Source organism: Notolepis coatsorum (genome assembly GCF_963971535.1).
Source record: "Notolepis coatsorum genome assembly, chromosome: 5".
Classification (NCBI taxonomy): domain Eukaryota; kingdom Metazoa; phylum Chordata; class Actinopteri; order Aulopiformes; family Paralepididae; genus Notolepis; species Notolepis coatsorum.
This window is the reverse complement of record NC_140169.1, coordinates 17,937,867-17,959,742: the sequence shown is the minus strand read 5'-3', so window position 1 is coordinate 17,959,742 and position 21,876 is coordinate 17,937,867. Positions and strand designations below refer to the sequence as shown.

At 48.0% G+C, this 21,876-nt stretch overlaps 1 protein-coding gene across 11 annotated transcripts in view; it reads left to right on the top strand.

The window, feature by feature from the left end:
* The window catches only part of pde9aa (phosphodiesterase 9aa), a 210,723-nt gene that overhangs the window by 48,301 nt on the left and 140,546 nt on the right, over window positions 1-21,876 (top strand). For all 11 annotated transcript variants that reach the window (XM_084315192.1, XM_084315187.1, XM_084315184.1 and 8 more), the window contains one exon: window positions 3,755-3,798. In XM_084315192.1, coding sequence (XP_084171318.1) covers window positions 3,755-3,798 — 44 coding nt within the window. The remainder of the gene's footprint in view (window positions 1-3,754; window positions 3,799-21,876) is intronic.

The following is a 21,876-nucleotide window of genomic DNA, read 5'->3' as shown; positions in this document are numbered from 1 at the left end:
CCAGGCGTCTTCAGAATTGCGCACTCTGGAAGCTGGTATCAAAAAGTACCGTCTTCAGGCTGCCAGAACGCAGTTCTGTGTGGCAGAACGATGCAAACGATCAAATACTTTGCCTGAAATGACCAAGATCGTTTTAGTGTGGACATGGCCTAAGCCATTCTGATTTGACTCGCTATCCTACGTAGCAAGGAGCTGATCTGCATAACTAACGCCCCCTCTATGGTTGTAGCGCACACTCAACCATTCACTCAACAACAGAGCGAGTGGAAATACTGACACTTCCTCAAACGGGTTGACGCGGCACTGGCGCCGACAGAGAGACAGCAGAGAACGAGCGAGCAAGAGAGAGGGAGAGAGAGGGAGAGAGGGACATGGAGCACCCCACACACACTCCCGACTGCGCGGGTGCGGGGAAACACACACGCAGTCGGGACACAGACTGTGACGAGCGAGTGAGAGAGAGGGAGAGAGAGGGAGAGAGAGGGACACGGAGCACTTTACACACACTCTCGACCGCGCGCGCGAGGAAACACACACACGCAGTCGGGACACAGACTGTGACGAGCGAGCGAGAGAGAGAGGGAGAGAGAGAGAGGGACACGGAGCACCCCACACACACTCCCGACTGCGTGTGCGTGGGGAAACACGTCGTCGGGAGCGCACGCAAAACTCTCCGCATCCCTCCCTCTCCCCCTCTCCCTCCCTCCCTCTCCCTCTCCCGCCCGCCCGCCCTCCACTCCCCCCCCCCCGTCTGCACCCGCGCCACATCAACCCGCTGCAAAGTATCATAGCGCTAGGGCTGACCCCTATTAGTCGAAAGGAGCCGTAGTCGACCAGCCAACCTCTTAGTCCAATATAAAAATTAAAAAATTAATATGTTATACTTTTTTTTTATTAATTAATTTTTGTATCAATATAAAAAAATATATATATATGTGACCCAGTCTGGCGAAAATGCCTACAAGTCTCCATTTTCATTTTCCAGATTTTTCCAGATTGTGAAAGTACAGAATGTAAGCTTTCAAATTATGTCATACTTTGAAATCTGAGAATGTTTTGAATATCATATATTCATTTTACATTTAAATATTGTAAAGCAGTCTCTTTTCTAGAACACTAAAGGGGAGAAAAAGGCCTCGCAAAAATGTTCACACTTGAGCTAGTTTGGACTGGGCGTGGACAACTACCCTCACCTGAATAGCATTAACATAATTAAGTGCCGTCACAGTAATGACTGTGAAAAGTCTACATGACATTATACAGCAGATAACTATCATAGTGAGATACTGGTGAGAGCACTAACTATAATCATAGTTACATAGTGGTGAGAGCACTAACTATAATCACACAGTCCTCATATCCCTCCTAGTTACACATACACACAATCCTCATCACCTTTTCCCAAGCTAAATTCAAGCACTTTTCAAGGTGCCACAGACACACACACATAGCCAGCATGTAGGCGTTATGTATTTCTAGCGTGATTCATTCATTGACTCGTTCTGTAGAAGGCTACAGTATCTGGCTGATCAGGATATCCCTGCCTTTACTAGTGAGAGAGCTCTCTGTGCCTGACTAGGCTAGCGTCTAATGCAATAGTGGGCAAGAGAGAGAGAGATACAGCTCCCCCGCTTCCCAGTTCCCTCCCACCCGTTTACTAGTGCACTAGTAAACAGGGGTGAGAGGGAAGTGGGGGAGCCGTATCTCTCTCTCTCTCGCCCACTATTACGTTAGCTAACACTAGCCAACAGTCAGACTGTAGGCTAGGGTTAGCTAACGTAATAGTGGGTGAGAGAGAGATACGGCATCAGCTGGAACTTATTTCTTGTCGACCAAAGCACTCTGCACTCTGGCTAACAGCTTTGACGAGCTGTTGTTCACTGAGAGGGTAGGAACCAGGAATTATAATCTTAGAGGGAAACAGAAACTCCAGCAACCGGGTGTAAGAACCACTCTAAAATCTATGTGTATATCTGTTTGTGGAGTAAAATTATGGAATGGATTGGACGAGGACGTTAAACAGAGTAAAACATATACCAGTTTAAAAGAAAGTAAAAAAAAAAAAGGAATATTGGAAAGGTATAAGGAGGAGGGTGAACATGTTTGGCATTAAAAGGAGTATGTATATAAAATATGTATTGACTGGTCAGACTCATGTGTGTCTTGTTGAGATGTCGGGGGATGTGGGAAGCGGAGCTGTGTTACATGTTGTATGTAGAGGGTGATGGCCGGGGTGTGGGGAATGGAAGTTCACAGGCTTGGCTTCTTCCATCCCACTTTTCGGACCATGGGTGGTGTCTGTTGTTGCTGTTGTCTATTGTTTTGTGGTGGTTGTAGTGTTGTTTTGTGGTTGTCTTGTATTGTATAGGTTGTATGGTTTGAAATGAACAAATGAAACTGATACTGATACTTGTTTAGTTTAAGAATAGGGGGCAGGTAACCATAAGATTTATTCTTCTTCCTGCTCCTTTTGCCCATGGTAGAACTATATTTATGATTTTGTATGAAAACTGTATGATTGTATTGCTTCCATGTGGCAAATAAAAATTCTGAATCTGAAAAAATTGTTGATGACACGCTCTCCTTCTTTCACATGCAAATTAACTCCGCCCCTGCGTTGGGAAGAAACTTGTCTCACAAAGAGCCTTTTTTAAACAAATAATTGTTACTATTAGAGGTACTATAACTGTTCGATTTTATAGTAATGTGTTCTTCAACACTCTAACTGTAATTATATATATATATAAAAAAAAAAAAAAACACACACACACACAAAAATGTATTGTGTCTCTCTGTCATCTCACCTCCGCGACTTGTAGGCATTTTTGCCAGACTGGGTCACATATATATATAAAAAAAATACAAATTTTTATTTTTTATTTTTTCGACCAATAGTCGACTAACGGCAAATTTTGGCCAATCATAGTCGACCATCCAAATCCTTGGTCGGGGACAGCCCTACATAGCGCACACGCACACTCCGACGCGTATTCCGATCCGCGCAATAATATCCACAGGGGTATATATTGTCATTTGAAACAAGTTACATTGTCCTGTGGGATTATGCCTCCCCGCAGCTAAATTGATTAGTCTCCCTCTCCATCTCTCGATGTCTCTCTCTGACTGCCAGTGCAGACTGTGGGCGACTGTCACTCAAAGCGATTTGCGAGTATGGGCGGAGCCCAGCCCAAAACAGCTTGAAATCTTGAATGCTGCTTTAGAGTACTTGATTAGAAATACAAAACAATGAATTTTTTTGAAAAAAAACTTACAGATGTGTTCCATAGACTCACAGGAATTGTGTAAAATTGCCCAAATAGTGAAAGGAATAGCAAAACATGGGACCTTTAATGATATTTTGACACACATTATTCACCCATCTGAAATTGTAGCCTCCTGTGATTTGGACATTGCTCTAGTAGCTCATATTGTGAATGCAATACAATTTGGAAGTATTGTTTAGCTCTAATTTCTTATGTGTGTCACACACACACACACACACACACACACACACACACACACACACACACACACACACACACACACATGTTGAGAGGAAGAGGGTTTTAACAGCATGTCTGATTAGATTGAGGGGGACATATTTCAGTGTTGCACAGCCTGCTCTCTCAACTGACCTCTGTGTGTGTCTGTGTGTGTGTATGTGTGTGTGTGTGTGTGTGTGTGTGTGTGTGTGTGTGTGTGTGTGTGTGTGTGTGTGTGTGTGCGTGCGTGCGTGCGTGTGTGTGTGTTGAAGGTCACCGTACAGAGTGGTGCCACTGACTGGAGGACAACTTGCTGGTGAGTCACATACATAATATCCAGATTATATCACACACACACACACACACACACATATATATCACACACACACACACACACACACACTCACACACACACACACACACACATACTACACACTAGGGCTGACCCCTAATAGTTGAATAGTCGACTAATCGATCGAAAGGAGCCGTAGTCGACTGCCAACCTCTTAGTCGAATACAAAAAAAAAATATATATATATATATATTTTTTTTTATATATATATTTGTATCATTCTTTCCAAAAGAAAAGAGGCCTAGAAGCGTGGCTAACGCTAATGGCACGCATACCAGAGGCTAACTGCCTAAGAAAACAGGCACAGAGGCACTGAAAGAGGATTTCACCCATCTAATGAACACACTAGACTAGACAAATATCAAGATGTGTGAGGGTCCGCCTGTCCCTGGACCCTTCTCCCCTTTCCATCCTCCTCAACAGCCCCCACCCTTGCACAGACTTTCCTCTACTCCTCAACAGCCCCCACCTTTGCACAGACTTTTCCCAGCCCCTGGATCTTTGTTACCAATTACCCCCTTGTGTTAGTTAGTTCTACCTTCCCTCTCAGGTGTCTTGTTACCAATTACCCCCTTGTGTTAATCAGCCTGTGTATTTATGCCTGTGTACCCCTTGTCTCCCCGTGGCGTCTTTGTGTTTCCTGCTTTGTTCCCCTTGGTCTGTTCCTGCCGTTTTCGGATTAGTCTAGTCTCCCTGTGTATCCTGGCTCTCACCTGGTAATGTTTTTGCACCGTGTTGTGACGTGTCATTTTGTTTTGTACATTTTTGGACTTGCTCTCTTTATGAGATTATTCTTTGTTTTTGTATTTTGCCCTCTGCCAGTCTTAAGCTGAGCTATTCCTTGTTTTGTTTTACTGCTGCCTTTGAAGTATTTTTGTTACACTTCACCCTTGGCTCGAAGTGTTCGAATTAAAGGAGCAGTGCTCACTTTGACAATTCAGATCTACCTCTCCCTCGTCTCTGTTGGCGCTTGGGTCCTCTGCCAACACAATCCCTAACAGAATGACGCCACCATGTTTGGACCCAGCGAACAGAACGATGGAGGCTTTGAGTGCCTTGGAGGCGTTTGGACTGGGGGATTTTCCTTCCTCCTCCTTGGAGGAGAGGAAGGATATGTTACGTCTGCTCTACTCTCTCAGGGAGTGGCACCCTGAGCTGGCCCCACAGCTGGAGGAGACGGGCAGACACTGGATAAAGTGCCTATTCCAGCCTCCAGTCTCCAGCCAAGCCTCTACTGCTGGTAAGGTCTCCACCACCAGCATGGCCTCTACTGCTAGCGTAGCTTCGTCAGCTAGCACAAGCCTGATAGCTAACACTGCCCCTGTAGCAGTTAGCATAGGCCCCGCAGCTCTCACTGCTCAGGCAGCTAGCACAAGCCCGATAGCTAACCCTGCCCCTGTAGCAGTTAGCTTAGGCCCTGCAGCTCTCACTGCTCAGGTAGCTAGCACAAGCCCGATAGCTAACCCTGCCCCTGTGGTTAGCCTAGCCCTTGTAGCTTCGACAGCTACCCCGTTAGCTCCTACTGCTAACAAGTCACGGAGAGCTAGAAAGTCTAGGAAGGCTAGCTTAGCCCCTGCAGCTAACCAGGCCTCAACAGCTAGGACTGCCCCGTCAGCTAGCTCGTTCCCTATGGCCCCTGTTTCTCTGGTCTCGGTTCCTTAGTCTGGCCCTCCAGCCAGTATTGACTATCCTGCTAGGACTGCCCCGTCAGTTATCAGGATGGGTTATATCCATGTTACTCCGACTAACACTTCAGTCTCGTCCGCTAGAGCCACTGCTGCTAGCCTCTTAGTCTCATCTGCTAGAGCCCCTGCTGCTAGCACCTCAGTCTCGTCCGCTAGAGCCCCTGCTGCTAGCCCCTTGGTCCTGTCTGCTAGAGCCCCTGCTGCTAGCACCTCAGTCTCGTCCGCTAGAGCCCCTGCTGCTAGCCTCTTAGTCTCGTCCGCTAGAGCCACTGCTGCTAGCCTCTTAGTCTCGTCTGCTAGAGCCCCTGCTGCTAGCACCTCAGTCTCGTCCGCTAGAGCCCCTGCTGCTAGCCCCTTGGTCCTGTCTGCTAGAGCCCCTGCTGCTAGCACCTCAGTCTCGTCCGCTAGAGCCCCTGCTGCTAGCCTCTTAGTCCTGTCCGCTAGAGCTCTTGCTGCTAGCCTCTTAGTCTCGTCTGCTAGAGCCCCTGCTGCTAGCACCTCAGTCTCGTCCGCTAGAGCCCCTGCTGCTAGCCCCTTGGTCCTGTCTGCTAGAGCCCCTGCTGCTAGCACCTCAGTCTCGTCCGCTAGAGCCCCTGCTGCTAGCCTCTTAGTCCTGTCCGCTAGAGCTCTTGCTGTTTGGGTTTCAGTCCCGTCTGCTAGGGTTCCGCACGTTAGAGTTCCTACTGCTAGCGCCTTAGCCCCGCCGGCTAGTGCACCCTCCGCAGCTTGTACAGGCCCTGTAGTTCTAGCCAGGTAGCTAACCCAGTCTCTACTGCTAGTTTAGCCCCTGCTAGAGCAGCTAGTCCCTGTTCCTCCTCCGGTTCCCGGGGAGACTCTGACGTCTAGTCCGGGTCGTGCTCCTGCTCCTGTCCTCGGGAGGTCGCCTGCCTCCGGCTTCTCGTCTGGTTCCGGCTCGTCATCTGGTCCCGGCTCGTCGTCTGGTCCCGGCTCGTCGTCTGGTCCCGGCTCCTCATCTGGTTCCGGATCGTCATCTGGTCCCGGCTCGTCGTTTGGTCCCGGCTCATCGTCTGGTCCCGGCTCCTCGTCTGGTCCCGGCTCCTCATCTGGTCCCGGCTCCTCGTCTGGTCCCGGCTCCTCGTCTGGTCCCGGCTCCTCATCTGGTCCCTGCTCCTCGTCTGGTCCAGTCCGACGCCGTGGTCTGCGCCGTGGTCTACGCCGTGGTATACGCCGTGTTCTACGCCGTGTTCTACGCCGTGTTCTACGCCTTGGTCTTCGTCTGCAGGGAACCCCGTCCGGGGTTCTGCGTCCGGTCCCGAGTCCGGCACCTGGAGGGTCCCCCGTCCGGGGTTCTGCTCCAGACCTGTCACCCTCGCCCCTTTGCCCTCGTCCCCCTCATCGGCCCTCTGTCCCTGCTTCCTGTTCCCCTCGACCCCCTCATCGGCCCTCTGACCCCGTCTCCAGTCCTCCTGATCCTGTGCCCCGTTCTCCCTTCTCCGGCCCTTTTCCTCTGCCCCATTTCTCCTGTGCCCCTCCTGGGTTTCTGTCGCCGCCCCCCTGCCCCAGTGTCGCTCGTCCCGGCCTTGTCCGTCCTGACTCTTTCCCCCGGACTCTCCCTGTGTTCACCTTCCCTGGCTCCCGGCCCCCTGTCTTGCCCGTTCCCGGACGCGTGAATACTTTTGGCAGCCCACTTGTCCTTCCGCATTGCTCTGATTGGCCAAGCGTGCGCATGCGCATGAGCCGCGACGGGCTCCTCAGCCAGCTCCTCAGCCAGGCTCCGCTTAAGGCAATTTATACAAATGGAAGTATTGATTACGCCGTAACGAATCATTAAAAAAATATACCCTTAACTGGAATATGTTGTGTCTTTACACATATGTTGGATTATGTAATTGGTTTGTCATGACAAACCAATAAAAAATCGCACGACTCGGGCATCGCTGAGGCTGAGCTCATCAACGACCCTCCGTGCTCTCTCTCCCACCACCAGCGCAGCCTCGCAGACCGGCGCCGGCTCCAGTAGCTCCGGCAGCAGTGAGGATGGCTGCAGCCAAGACCGCGAGCGGCATCGCTGAGCTCATCATGGTGTCCGCTGGACGAAGCCAGAGACGGTCTTATTGTGTTACTGCTTCTCGGCATATATATAGATATACGCTTTTCCCCTATGTGTGATATGGCTGTTTGACTGTGCGAGCGATCAGGAACTAAGAGAATCGATTTTCAGCTCGTGGCACCAGCGTGCATACGTACACATAATTATACTATCGATAATCTAGCGTTTATTTGAAAACGATTCATAAATAGGCCGAAAAATGACAACGTTCTAGAATATTCCAGTACAGGGCGTTTATCACGGAATCTTTTTATTTTCCTTGAAAACGAGGGCTTTTCAAAATGCTATAAACGGAAATGAACTGATAAAATAACAATCCGCTTCGACAATGTTGACTGGAAAATGAGTCATTGATAAGCAACGGGCAGATTAGACACATAGCCATAATTTAAAACATAGATTAGGCGTTATAACGCTAACATTGAAGTGGATGCTGGGCATTCAAGCACTAAATCGTGCGCCCCCTGCTGGCACTGGAAATTATCCTTTTCCTCAGACCAGCTGTAGGCTTCAGGAAGTCACTCAGCTGTTCAGTTTTAACATGGAATTTGGTTAGGAAGCACAGAACCGTCTTCTCACATAAAAGGAGAGCTATGACATTATTTGTGCTGAAAGGAGGGATGCTGTTGTCCTATGACCTCACTATGACCTCACTGTGTAAACACAATACATATTGTTGTCACGTGAGTGGAGGGTGAAGACCACTTACTCTCACTGAAAACAATAACAGCTGAATTGAAACTCCTTATAACAATTAATTATAACAATAGAATCATAGATTCTAAAAATCAATGAATGAACTACTTCCTACTTACCTCTCTGTGCTTTACTTGACAGCCATTGCAGTAGCAAAAATCCTTTAAAATACACACATACTGTACACACACAGTAGTTTGCATGACAACAGAATATTGAACTAGGGAGATTTCACCCCAGCTGCCCCCCCTCAAATCAGCTGCCGCTTGTGGGAAAATGTCAACTAATAATAGTTTGATTTGGTGTTCAGTTCCTGGGCTGTTTGAGGCCAACATCCTGGTTGCATTGTCTTCCACTGAAAGTCACAGCTGTGCAGACGCTTGCACACACACACACACACACACACACACACACACACACACACACACACACACACACACACTCTCTCTCACACACACATGCACATACACACACATACTGTACGTAACACACGCACACACACGCGCGTGCACACACATACACACACACACTGTACGTAACACACACACGTCAGATACAAACACCTGGGAAAATGCCTATAAAAACACCTACTCTGACAGACTAGTCACCTGAGGTTCAAAGCCATATAAACTCCACAACCAGTTTTATGACACTTTACTGGCAGTGATGCATTCACACCTTGACCACTGTGTCCTACTGACTCTTTATTAACCACCAGCTCCCACTAGGCATAAGCAGCAGTAACACTGACAAAAGGCTTCACCCAGTGTGCCAATTATAGCAAGTCTTTATTTGGGGGAGGGGTGGGGGGGGGGGGGGGGTGGGGGGGCAACTATAAGTGTAAGTGCTATAAGTAGACTGTGGATTATTGTTCCTATCAGAGGGTCATTAGAAGGGTCATTAATGTGGACTGGGACCAAGACGATGGCATTAGAACTGCAGTTGGTCCCCCAGCGTCAGACTGTGGACACTCACTCCTAACCCTCCCCCACAATTCACTAGGATTATACCATAGGTTCCATTCCTATTGTAATGTAAATGGTATTAAGAGGATGTAATTCAATGTTAGATAGAAGATACAAGAGTTTTATTTGTCACGGCATACAGGTATACAGTGAAATGCAGGGGATCTCGCCCGCAACGATGTGCATAATACAAGTAATAATATAATATAAGAGTCCAACCAATAGAGCGACATAGTGCAATAAACAAGTAAACAAAGTAGGCATATCGGTATCTGTACATTCTTAAAGTGATCTTTCCTTCTGTAAAGTGTCCGTAGTCTGAGCGTGTGCAGCATGAGTGTGTGTGTGCTCATGTTAAAGTGGCTGCTGGTGTGTGAGCGTGTACAGTGTGTGTGTTGTGTGTGTGCTCATGTGTGCTTGTGCGTGGAGAGTTCAGTGTTCAAGGCTCTGATGGCCTGTGGGAAGAAGCTGAGCCTAAGTCTCTCTGTCCTCGTTAACTGGTGCTCGCAGGCGTTTGCCTGACCGCAGCAGCATGAACAGGCTGTTGTTGGGGTGGTGAGGGTCTTTCATTATCCTGCAGGCTCTGGATTTGCACCTCTTGTTGTATAGGACCTGCAGGGTTGGTAGTGCAATACCCGTGGTACGCTCGGCTGAGCGCACCACTCTCTGTAGGGCCTTCTTGTCCTGTGCCGTGCTGTTGCCATACCAGGCAGTGATGTTTCCAGTCAAGATGCTCTCTACAGCTCCGGAGTAGAAGGACTGGAGTATCTTCCCAGATACTCTGAACTTCCTTAACTGTCTCAGGTGGTAGAGGCGCTGCTTCGCCTTTTTTACGACTGAGTCTATGTGTGTTGTCCATGTCAGGTCTTCTGAGATGTGGACCCCCAGGTACTTGAAGCTGCTCACCCTGTCCACGGTAGCCCTGTTTATCCTCAGTGGTGTGTGTGTCTCCTGCTGTCTCCTCCTAAAATCCACGATCAGCTCCTTGGTTTTACCAATGTTCAGGAGCAGGCTGTTGTCCTGGCACCAGCGTTCCAGTACCTCAACCTCCTCCCGGTAGGCTTTCTCATCGTTGTCCGAGATCAGCCCCACCACCACTGTGTCGTCCGAAAACTTCACTATGGAGTTGGAGCTGAACTTGGCCACACAGTCGTGTGTGTAAAGTGAGTACAGCAGGGAGCTCAGAACACAGCCCTGGGGGGACCCGATGCTCAGGGTGATGGTGTTGGAGGTCTGACCCCCCACGCTGACCGCCTGGGGGTCTTTCACTCAGAAAGTCCAGTATCCAGGCGCTCAGAGCGGAGCTCAGACCCAGCTCGATCAGCTTGTCCACCAGTCTGGTGGGGACTATGGTGTTGAACGCTGAGCTGTAGTCAATGAACAACAGTCTCACATAGCCCCCCTTCTGGTGGTCAAGGTGAGAGAGGGTGCTGTGCAGTACTTGGGAGACCGCATCGTCAGTGGACCTGTTTGGCCTGTATGCAAATTGCATAGGGTCCATATCACTGGGGAGGGAGGCACAAATGTGATCCTTGACCAGCCTCTCGAAACATTTCATGGCCACAGAGGTGAGTGCCACCGGTCTGTAGTCATTGAGACATGTTGGGGAGGGTTTCTTCGGTACAGGGATGATAGTAGACATCTTGAAGCAGGCAGGGACCACTGACTCCGCCAGGGATTGATTAAATATGGCGGTGAACACAGGGGCTAGCTGGTTGGCACAGGACTTAAGTATGCATCCTGTTATACCATCTGGGCCAGCAGCTTTTCTGGTGTTCACCTGCATAAATGCTCTTCTCAGGTGCTTGTTACACACAGTGTTTTTGTGCTCGTTTTTATACGTTTTTGAATACGTTTGCTGTCCCTTTTACATAGAAATGCCGTTTTTGGCGGATACGTTGTGGCCCTACTGAAAACGCTAAATTGTGTTTTCCGTTTTGGAGTAGCGCCAAAACTCGCCGACAACATGTCGTGTAATCTGCACGGAGCCGTTGTTGCGAAAACGCCCATGCGCAGTAGATACCATCTGCGTGCCCTTCCGGTGACAACAGAGCTGTCTCAAATAGCTGCAGCTACCATGTGTTGTCAAGTTATTGTTATAAGGACCCCAGTCCAAGCTACAACAGTCTGCATTCCCTTAACAATTGTTTGTATTGAGCCGTATTGTATTGTACCCATTATGCAATATGTTAAATAAAGTTTACATCCATTCATTCTGCTAGCATTACCGATTGCATGAGCAGCTGGCTAACGTTAGCTATCAGACCCTGTTAGCTCAGAGCTCCTCTTTCAATCTTAACAAGCATTAAACAAAATGGCCCAGTCATCTATTCACCTTTGTTTAATACACACAGCGTTGTCTCTAATGTTATCTAGCTACTGATAGCTCCCGATATCATCAGTTTGGTGCTGGGTGGTTAACGTGAGCTAGCGTTAGCTTCTAGCCACAATGCTATACTGTTATACTGGCATATTCCAGTCACGTTAGCATGTAGCTAACAATGTAGCTAACAATCCTTGCCGATCCTTTTTGAGACTAAACTATCCGCTCTTGGTGGTCACTTGTGTTGATGTTAGTTTTGTTTCATCAACAAATGAGAGGCAGAACACACAGTGAATGTATCCGTTTTGTTTATTGCACTTTTATTACACTTTGCTGAAAAAGAAGTGCTGCATTGGGTAAATAGGCAAAGATGGCGGCGCCCGCCTTGTTGACATTTTCTTTGCAGGAAGTGTATTGGCACATTCAAGTTCTGATTGGTTGAAAATTGCCTTCATGTTCGCCACCTACTGCCACCTACTGCTTTGGCAGTGTACTACATCACTGTGCTCAGGTGACAAAACGAAAGTGTGACTCGCCTCCCGCTACGTTGCGGCGAAACTCATCTGAAAACGAAACGAAAGTCTAACCGCAGCCTCACACTGTGTTCCGTCAATGTGAGAGCGTCCCCGCCCCCCCGCGGTTGCCCCCCCCCCCCCCCCCCCCCCCCCTCCACAACAGCCGGCGCGCCAGTGACGTCACTAGCCGTTGAGCTAGCGGCGCCACTGTCTACACCAAACCAAGCGTAGAAAGATGACCGGAGTGCTGGACGTCACGCGATGATGACGGGGAGGTTGCGACCCTCTCTGCGCCGCCCCCTGTCTCCCTGTCTCCGGCTGTCTCGGAGTGATGACCGGAGTATTGAACGTCCCATGATTAAGACGGGGAGGACGCGACCCCCTGTGCCTCAAATAGATCCGCTATCAGCTCTATCTTTAATCTTTCAAAATGTTCAGTTGCTATCGCTATCAGCTCTATCTTAAATTTTTCAAAATGTTCAGTTGCTATTGCATGCACTCATCTGTGTTTCACTACACACATGAGTGCATGCTTACCAACTGTCCGTCTGCAACACTACTATCACCAACATCTAAGAAGGGAGATCCCCGCTTGAATGGCCCTTCTAAGGTTTCTCTATTGTTAGGGGTGCACGATTTGAATCGATTCTCGATTCAATACTTTTCCCATTCGACTGCTGTAGACACTTAAAATCACACTGAATCAAATGTAAACCTTTACTCAATGTGAACCATGAGCAAGATTTATTATCCAGTTTAGACACTCAATATGAAAGATAAATGCAATAATTTGAACAGAAATATGTTACTGGCAGTCTTCTGCAAAAACAGAACACGTTTTCGGCCCCAACATTTCAGCCTCTCTCCTCACAAAAAGCCAAAGTCCCAAACGATACTTTCCACCACTCAAAGTGTGGCCAACCCCTGTGGCACTGGCCACCATGATTGTCGGTCGATGATTGTTTGGAGAAATGCCTGTCAAAATGGCTTCACCGTTTTGCAATGAAATGGTTACTCCCCTTAAATAGGAGCCGTTTTTGCATCCAAATATCGCCCGAATCTCGACTACAAATCAAATCAAATCAAATCAAATTTATTTGTAAGGCCCGACAACACACGTTAATGTCCCCATGGGCCGGACACGTCTTCTTTAAACAAGTCAAGAAGAAACATCACAGTAAGTCAAGAACAAAACAAGAACACCATAAGGTCCAACAAATTAAAAATAAATGCAAAAATAAATGAATGCAACACTCCCAGACATACCCCACACGAAGGTAAGGAAAAACTCACTAAAACCTAGCAATAGGAAAAAATGCACCACAGGCAATGTGGAGGAGAGAAACCTTAGAAGGGCCATTCAAGGGGGGATCTCCCTTCTTAGATGTTGGTGATAGTAGTGTTGCAGACGGACAGTTGGTAAGCATGCACTCATGTGTGTAGTGAAACACAGATGAGTGCATGCAATAGCAACTGAACATTTTGAAAAATGTAAGATACAGCTGATAGCGATAGCAACTGAACATTTTGAAAGATAAAGATAGAGCTGATAGCGGATCTATTTGAGGCACAGGGGCGGCGCAAAGAGGGTTGCGTCCTCCCCGTCTTAATCATGGGATGTTCAACACTCCAGTCATCACTCCGAGACAGCCGGAGACAGGGAGACAGGGGGCGGCGCAGAGAGGGTCGCAACCTCCCCGTCATCATCGCGGGACGTCCAGCACTCCGGTCATCACTACGAGACAGCCGGAGACAGGGAGACAGGAGGGCACTCAGAGAGGGTCGCATCCTCCCGGTCTTTATCACGGGACGTCCGACACTCGGTCATCACTCACAGGGAGACAGGGAGACGGGACAGGCGTTAGACAGTTTGCGTGATTGTAATGGGCGGACATAGCAATAGATACAAGTGGTAAGCATATATGTGAATAGAATAGATATATGAAGTAAGCATATTATGTGAATAGAATAGAAGTACTTAACCCAGCAATGAAACCACGTTGACAGACCACGGACAGAAGACAGTAAGAAGCTGATCCATGGCCTCGGTGGTGCACGTAGAACAGTCACTGCAATCTTGGCCAAGACCCCGAGAAATCCACCACCTTGGTCAGCACTACGAGACAAGCACTCAGAGAGATGGGGGGGGGGGGGGGGGGTTGGGGGGGGGGGGGGGGGTTAGAGAGTTCCCATGTTTGTAGTGGGCGGAGATGGAGCATATGCATACATGGTGACCAGTGATGCCACTAACGCGTTACTAAGTAACGCGTTATTGTAATCTGATTACTTTTCCCCGAAAATAGTAATCTAACGCGTTAATCTTTACAAGCCAGTAATCTGATTGCAGTTACTTGTCCAAGTGGCTGTGCGTTACTATTTCGTTACTATCTCATCATAATGCAGGCGGAATGCAGTATTTTCTTTCGTTTTCGACAGTCAAATATACGTTTGGAGAGCTTTTCCTTGTATTGGGGAGTGACGTCACAGCACGCAACCTCGCGTGTTGATCCATGCTGGTGGGCGCGGCTGTTATTGTTATTATCAGGCTGACCTAAACTGCGAGCTAGCAGGGAGACGCTCGCGCTGGTAACGCTTTCTTGCACTGGAAGTTCACTAGTCTACTTAACGTTTGTGTCAGCTAAGCCGGGTGAAAAAAACATTCACTTTGCGGAGGAAACAAAATACTGTCTACCGCATATGGAATATACAGCACAACACGACCATCGACTTCTACAGGACTCGGAGGTGCACCAGCCAAACAGTATGTTCCACCTTTGAGTTAAACATCTTTTGCATTGCACTATTCATGAACATGGAACACCATACTGCAGTATGTAGGTTGTCAGTAGCACACAATAATAAATAATAATAATAATAATAATAATAATAATAATAATAATAATAATAATAATAATAATAATAATAATAATAATAATAATAATAATAATAATAGCATAGGAGGAGCAGTACCGTTTAATAGATTGTTTTTTAAGAGCATGAGCTTCAGATACTGGATAGACCTTCAAACATAAAGAACATTTTCTTGAAGTATAACACTCCAACCCATCAAGTGCTCCTGTGGAACGGCTTTTTAGTCTGGGAGGGTTGGTGCTCACGCCTAGAAGGAACAGACTTTCTGACAAGAGGTTTGAGAAGATTCTGTTACTGAGATATAATCACTGGTTTACTCACCCCTCTCCCCTGTTTCACTATGAACATTAGAACCATATCTGAATGGGGCAGGCCTCAAAGGTAGGCTACATATCAGCCTACATGTGGTGTTATTGACCATTTATCTTTTGTGAAATCTATAGATCTATAGATAGGCCTACCTGCCCTATTAGTACATTTTACTCAAACTGAGTACATTTTACTCAATTTTTTTTGTCATTCTTATGTTGTGGCAGCAGCAGGGGGGACGACTTCATAACCTAGTTACTTTCAAAGTAACTAAGTTACTCTGATAATCAAGTAATCAGTAAAGTAACTAAGATTACTTTTTAAAGGAGTAATCAGTAATCAGTAATCAGATTACTTTTACAAGTAATCTGTGGCATCACTGATGGTGACAGTAGAATCATAGTATATAAGAAAATTGTGAAATAGAATAATAGATAGAACTACTGCAAGCGTATAGCGTATAGATACAGGGTGAGATACAAGACAATAGCTCAGGGCCGTATGCCCCGTGGGGGCAGGAGGAGCCACTCAGAAGGTTCAGCACTGCAGGCCAGACAGAAGCCGGTATGAAGCTGTTCCATGGGACCCGTTGAGACAGAGACAGAGCTTAAAACGTTCTCCCATGTCTGCAGAAAAGCAGACATGGGAGAAAATAGACATCCTAACTAAACTAGACAGATTAATCTAAAGGTCAGTCCCCGACCAGGTGAGATCAGGGTAGGTTGAAGGAGAGAGAGAAAAGATGGTTCTTAAGCAGGGATTTAAAAGCTTCGACAGAGCAGGCGCCCCTGACGACGGCAGGTAATTTGTTCCACAGGTAGGGGGCGCGGTAAACAAAGGCTCTGTGGCCGGCGGATTTCTTTTTAGGTGAGGAGTCAAAATCAGATCGGGCTTGAATAGGAAGCCGTGTGAAATCAAGTCTCCACTACAACCGTGTGAACTCAAGTCTCCACTACAACCCTGTGAAATCAAGTCTCCACTACAACCATGTGAAATCAAGTCTCCACTACAACCCTGTGAAATCAAGTCTCCACTACAACCCTGTGAAATCAAGTCTCCACTACAACCCTGTGAAATCAAGTCTCCACTACAACCGTGTGAACTCAAGTCTCCACTACAACCCTGTGAAATCAAGTCTCCACTACAACCATGTGAAATCAAGTCTCCACTACAACCGTGTGAAATCAAGTCTCCACTACAACGTGTGAAATCAAGTCTCCACTACAACCGTGTGAAATCGGATTATTCTTTTTGTTTTGGAACTTTTAGGTTTGTAATCAAAAGGCGACAGTTGTGCCGTCAAGTATTTGGTATTCAGCGCCTGAGTCAAGGCACGAGCGCTCTCACGCTGCTATTTGCAATCCTCTCTGAGGGCTCAAAAGACCACCTCCATGATCCAATATTGCTGGGTCAAGTGATGTTTAGATGTTTTTATATTGTAGACCATCTTACAGAGGTGGAATATGTCATTTAAAATATTGGTTCTACCAGTGATACCCATTTTTTTAATTAAAAATAAAATAAAATAAACGGATGGCAGAAAAATAAGAAAGGGGCCAGTAGATTTGATTTGAGATTTATTTTAGTACCTGTGGTGTGGGGCGTTATTTTTTTTTGTAGCCGCATTTTGCGGAGACGCTCTCTGATTGGCCACTGACTGACGCTCTCTGATTGGCCACTGACATGTGCGCCCAATCGCGTGACGAGCTGTGTCTTTGCCCATTTCCGGGTCTAACAGCAGCAAACTACCTAACGCCTAGTTTATCACTGGTTAAGCTTAGGCGACTCTTTCGAAGTTGGTTAAGGTTAGAGTTTGGAATCAGGGCTGGTGTTCTATCGCCCTGCTCTAAGACAAACTCTAACCTTAACCAACTTCGAAAGAGTGCCTAAGCTTAACCGGTGTAGAAACAGGCGTCGCACGATTGGGCGCGTGTAGCTTATTCCCAGCGGAAGAGTGCGTCGCGTGCTTCCGCGTTTTCCCTGATTGGCTGCGACGCCCAAGTGACCGCGGCAGCGCGAGAGAGCGGCAGTGCGGAAATAGGCTGTCTATTGCCATTCTCTAAGACAAACTCTAACCTTAACCAGCTCCTTAACAGCGCCTAAACTTAACCCTTCTAACCTTAACCAACTCCGAAACAATGCCTAACCTTAACCATAACCAACTCCGAAACAATGCTTAAAGTTAACATGCCTAAACTTAACCGGCGAAAGAATGCACGTTAAAAAAAAAAAAAAAATAATTGAAGGGAATTGAACTTGTCACCAACGGACCGCAGGATCCACAGCACGGCGGCATACCAGTTGAGCTAAGCGTCAAATGAAAAACATCAGGGATTACAGCTACATAATGGCGCAAGCTCTGCCGCTCCGCTCCGCGGCAGAGCTCCGCGGAGCTCTGAAATAACGCTGGTGTGGGGATGGCTGGTTTGAGCAGCCACACCTGCCCTGAGTCAAGCTAATCAGACCTGGGAGCAGATGTGGCTGCACACCTGTTGCACATTGAAGTAATCAGTGACTCAGGGCAGGTGTGGCTGTTCAAACCAGCCATCCCCACCACAGAGCACCATGTAGCCGATGACTGTTATTGATTTTCTATCCAAATTGTACATCTTGGCGGTTCTCCACTGGCGTGCTGAAGTTCATATGTAGCCTCCCAAGTATCTCAAAGCTGGTTTGTCACATAGACAAAAATGAAGGGCTAGATCAGGGTCCAGGTACACCTCGACATGTTGGTCAAATGTAAAGAAAGTCGTGTCAAGATAATGCATTTCCTTCATTAAAATAAAATGAAATCAGCCTATAATAATAATAATTATTATTATCATTATTATTATTATTATTATTATTATTATTATTATTATTATTATTATTATTATTATTATTATTATTATTATTATAGTAATGATAATAATAATAATAATAATAATAATAATAATAATAATAATAATAATAATAATAATAATAATAATAATAATAATTATAATAATAATAATAATAATAATGATAATAATAATTATTATTATTATAGGCTGATTTCATTTTATTTTAATGAAGAGATATGGACGTATATGGGATTACGTAATCCAAGAGATAAGGCATATTGACCGCCTACCCCCAGCAACAGACAATCGCTCATTAGACGACCTGTCTATAAAGGTGCAGTCCCTGGTAGGGATGCTGGGAGCGCAACGAGAAAAGGGTATGCACGAGCTATACGCCAACTCTAACGTCGAGAGGATTTTAGAGAAGCTGCCACCCGCCAGACAAGAGCGCTTTAGGCGGCAGAGAGACCACCGTGATCCTAACGGTCCCGAACCATCCCTCCTCGATCTAGCCGACTTCCTGGCGAGAGAAGTCAGCAGCTTACGACTGGATACGTTCGTGCGGAGCACACCAAGCTCCAGAGAGGGACCCAGGAGAATAAACGATGGAAGAAGATCGGTGACTGTCATGCACCAATCAGAATCAGTACCGAGCAGTAAGAACCACAGTACCCCCTCGAGAAAAGAGAAGTGGAAGATGGTGTGCCTGTACTGCGAGAAGGAACACTGGCTGTCACAATGTGACCTGTTCACAAAGATGAATGCAGAAGAAGTGAGTCAATGGATAAAGTCCAACAGGCGCTGTTACCGATGTGCGCGCAGTCACATGGCAGCCGAGTGCCGCCTAAAGAAGAGGTGCAGTCGGTGTGACGGAGCCCACCTAGATGTCCTACACTACAGTAACAGAAGAAAGCCTGCACCTGCACCATCGAGCAGCACCAAGGCAAGTGTCATGTACATTGACCCCACCAGCAGCAGCGGCGCCCAAGTGCTCTTAAAGGTAGTCCGTGTAACATTGAGCTACCAAGATAAAGTCATGGACACTTACGCCGTCCTTGATGACGGGTCAGAGAAGACCCTTCTCCTCGCGTCCGCTGCGGCCGAGCTGGGACTGCGGGGGAGCGAGAACCAAATGACGATTCGGACAATAAGAAGAGATTTAAAGACGATAAAAGGCGAGAATGTCTCCTTCACTATCGCAGCAAGCGGGCAGCCAGAGCGACGGTATAGGATTACAAATGCTTTCACCAGCCAAGAAATAGGACTATCACAGTACACCTACCCCATCGCCAAGCTGATGGATAAATATGTGCACCTGCGTCAACTACCTATCCCGCTCATAGACGGCGCCACCCCGACCCTGCTGATAGGCTCCGACCATGCAGACCTCATAGTCCCGATAGACCGGGTCCATACAGGACCCAGAGGCTGTCCTGCAGCAGTCGAGACCCGCCTAGGATGGACACTACAAGGCCCCCTCGCTAAATCTCTCAACCGAACAGCAGCCACTAGCTGCCTCCACTCCAGAGTGACAGAAGAAGACACCACTCTCCTGCAGCATGTCGAGAGGCTAAAGACAATGCCCTTTAAGAACGAAAAGAAAGACATTCGTTCTAAAGAAGACATTTACGCCATAAACCTCCTCGAGCAAGGGACAAAGAGAGTCACAGTCGGCGGAGTGATGAGATACGCAACTCCACTCCTGAGGCGAGAGGGAATGCCCACCTTTCACGCCACGAAAGAAGCTACGGAGCGGTATCTACTGAACACAGAGCGGCGCCTAGCCAAAGACCCTGCTCAAGAGAGTGTGTACCGCGCTGAGATTGAGAAGCTAATCACAGCGAGACACGTAATGAAGATTGACATTAAAGAGGCCGATCAGACGACCGAATCATGGTACGTGCCGCACCACAAGGTCCACCACAACGGCAAGGATCGCATTGTGTTTAACTGCAGCTACCAGATCGGATCCCAGAATCTGAATAAAGAGCTCTTGCCCGGCCCCACACTCGGCCCCTCTCTACTAGGCGTGCTACTACGCTTCCGCCAGGACAAGGTGGCTATCAGCGGGGATATCAAAGGGATGTTCCTGCAGGTGAGACTAGTGGAGGAGGATAAGCCCCTACTGCGGTTCCTATGGAGAGAGAGGATCGGAGATGAGCACCCAGCCATCTACCAATGGGAAGTCCTCCCCTTCGGAACCACATGCAGCCCGTGCTGTGCTACATTTGCACTGCAGAAACACGTCGCAGAGGACCCAGCAGCAGATGAAGAGGTCCGACACAGTGTGAAGAACAGTTTCTACGTGGACAACTGTTTACAAAGCGTTTCGACTCAAGAAGAAGCCGAGGCTCTCCTACTCAAGCTACGCGCCTCCCTGATCAAAGGCGGCTTTGATCTCAGGCAGTGGGCCAGCAGCGACCCGCACGTATTGCGCAGCCTCTCCCCCGCGGACAAGGCTGCCAGCAGCGAGACCTGGATGGCGACAATCCCAGGAGAAGCCCAAGAAATGACACTAGGACTAGTCTGGCGCTTCAAAACAGACTCGCTCCACTATAGACACAAACCCCTGACCACGGAGCAGGGAAGGTCGACGGCGATACCGACCACCAGACGGAGTGTGTACAGAACACTCGCCAGACAATATGACCCGTTGGGATGTATTCTACCTTACACCACCAGGGCAAAGATGATTGTACGAGCACTATGGGACAAGGACCAGGGCTGGGACGACCCAATACCCGCACCCCTTGCCTCCACATGGAGAGAGTGGGAGACGGAGCTCCGCTCACTCCCAGGCGTCAATATACGCCGCAGCTACTTCCCACCCACAGTGAGGCCAGAGACATGCAAGATGGATCTACACGTCTTCAGTGACGCCTCCGAAGTAGCCTATGGATCGGTGGCCTACTTGCGTGCCCAAGAGAAGGGAGGAGAGATACACACTGCTTTCATCCTGGCTCGCTCAAGAATAGCCCCACGAAAGCAACAATCTATCCCGCGTCTAGAGCTCTGCGCAGCCCTAGCAGGAGCGCATCTAGCCACGTTAATCCAACGTGAACTCACCATTCCGGTGCACAGAACAATCTTGTGGTCAGATTCCACGACAGTACTCACATGGATCAAGTCTGATTCATGCAGATACAAAGTCTTTGTGGGAGTCAGAGTCACCGAGATTCAAGAGTTAACAGAAGCAGCGAGCTGGCGGTATGTGGACACCAAACACAACCCAGCTGACGTCATCACCCGGGGAATGTCCCTAGATGACCTCACCCGTCACAACATCTACAGTGACGGACCAGAGTTCCTCAAGCTCCCGGAAGGAGAGTGGCCTACGCCCACCCCACGGGAGGCGAGTAAAGAGGAGGCTGAGAACAAGAAACCTATGTTCTGTGGACTGAGCACAGTCGCCTCCACAGACCCCAACATAGATGACTGCCTCACCCTACAGAGTGCGCAACTAAAGACATTTCTGAGGCACCACCCAGAGATTCAGCCCACTGCCGACATTTCAGCAGCTGACTACGAAGAAGCAGAACTTCTTCTACTACAACGAGCCCAGAGAGACTCGTTCCCCGATGAGCTAGACTGTCTACAGGGAGGAAAGCCCGTCCCATCAGACAGCAGACTGCTCCACCTGGCACCCGAGAGTGACGCCCATAATCTCATCAGAGTGGGTGGTCGTCTGCGGAGAGCCCCCGACCTACCGGATGACGTTAAGTACCCGATAGTCTCGAACAGCCGACACAAGGTCACAGAGCTGATCATAAAGAAATACGACGAGG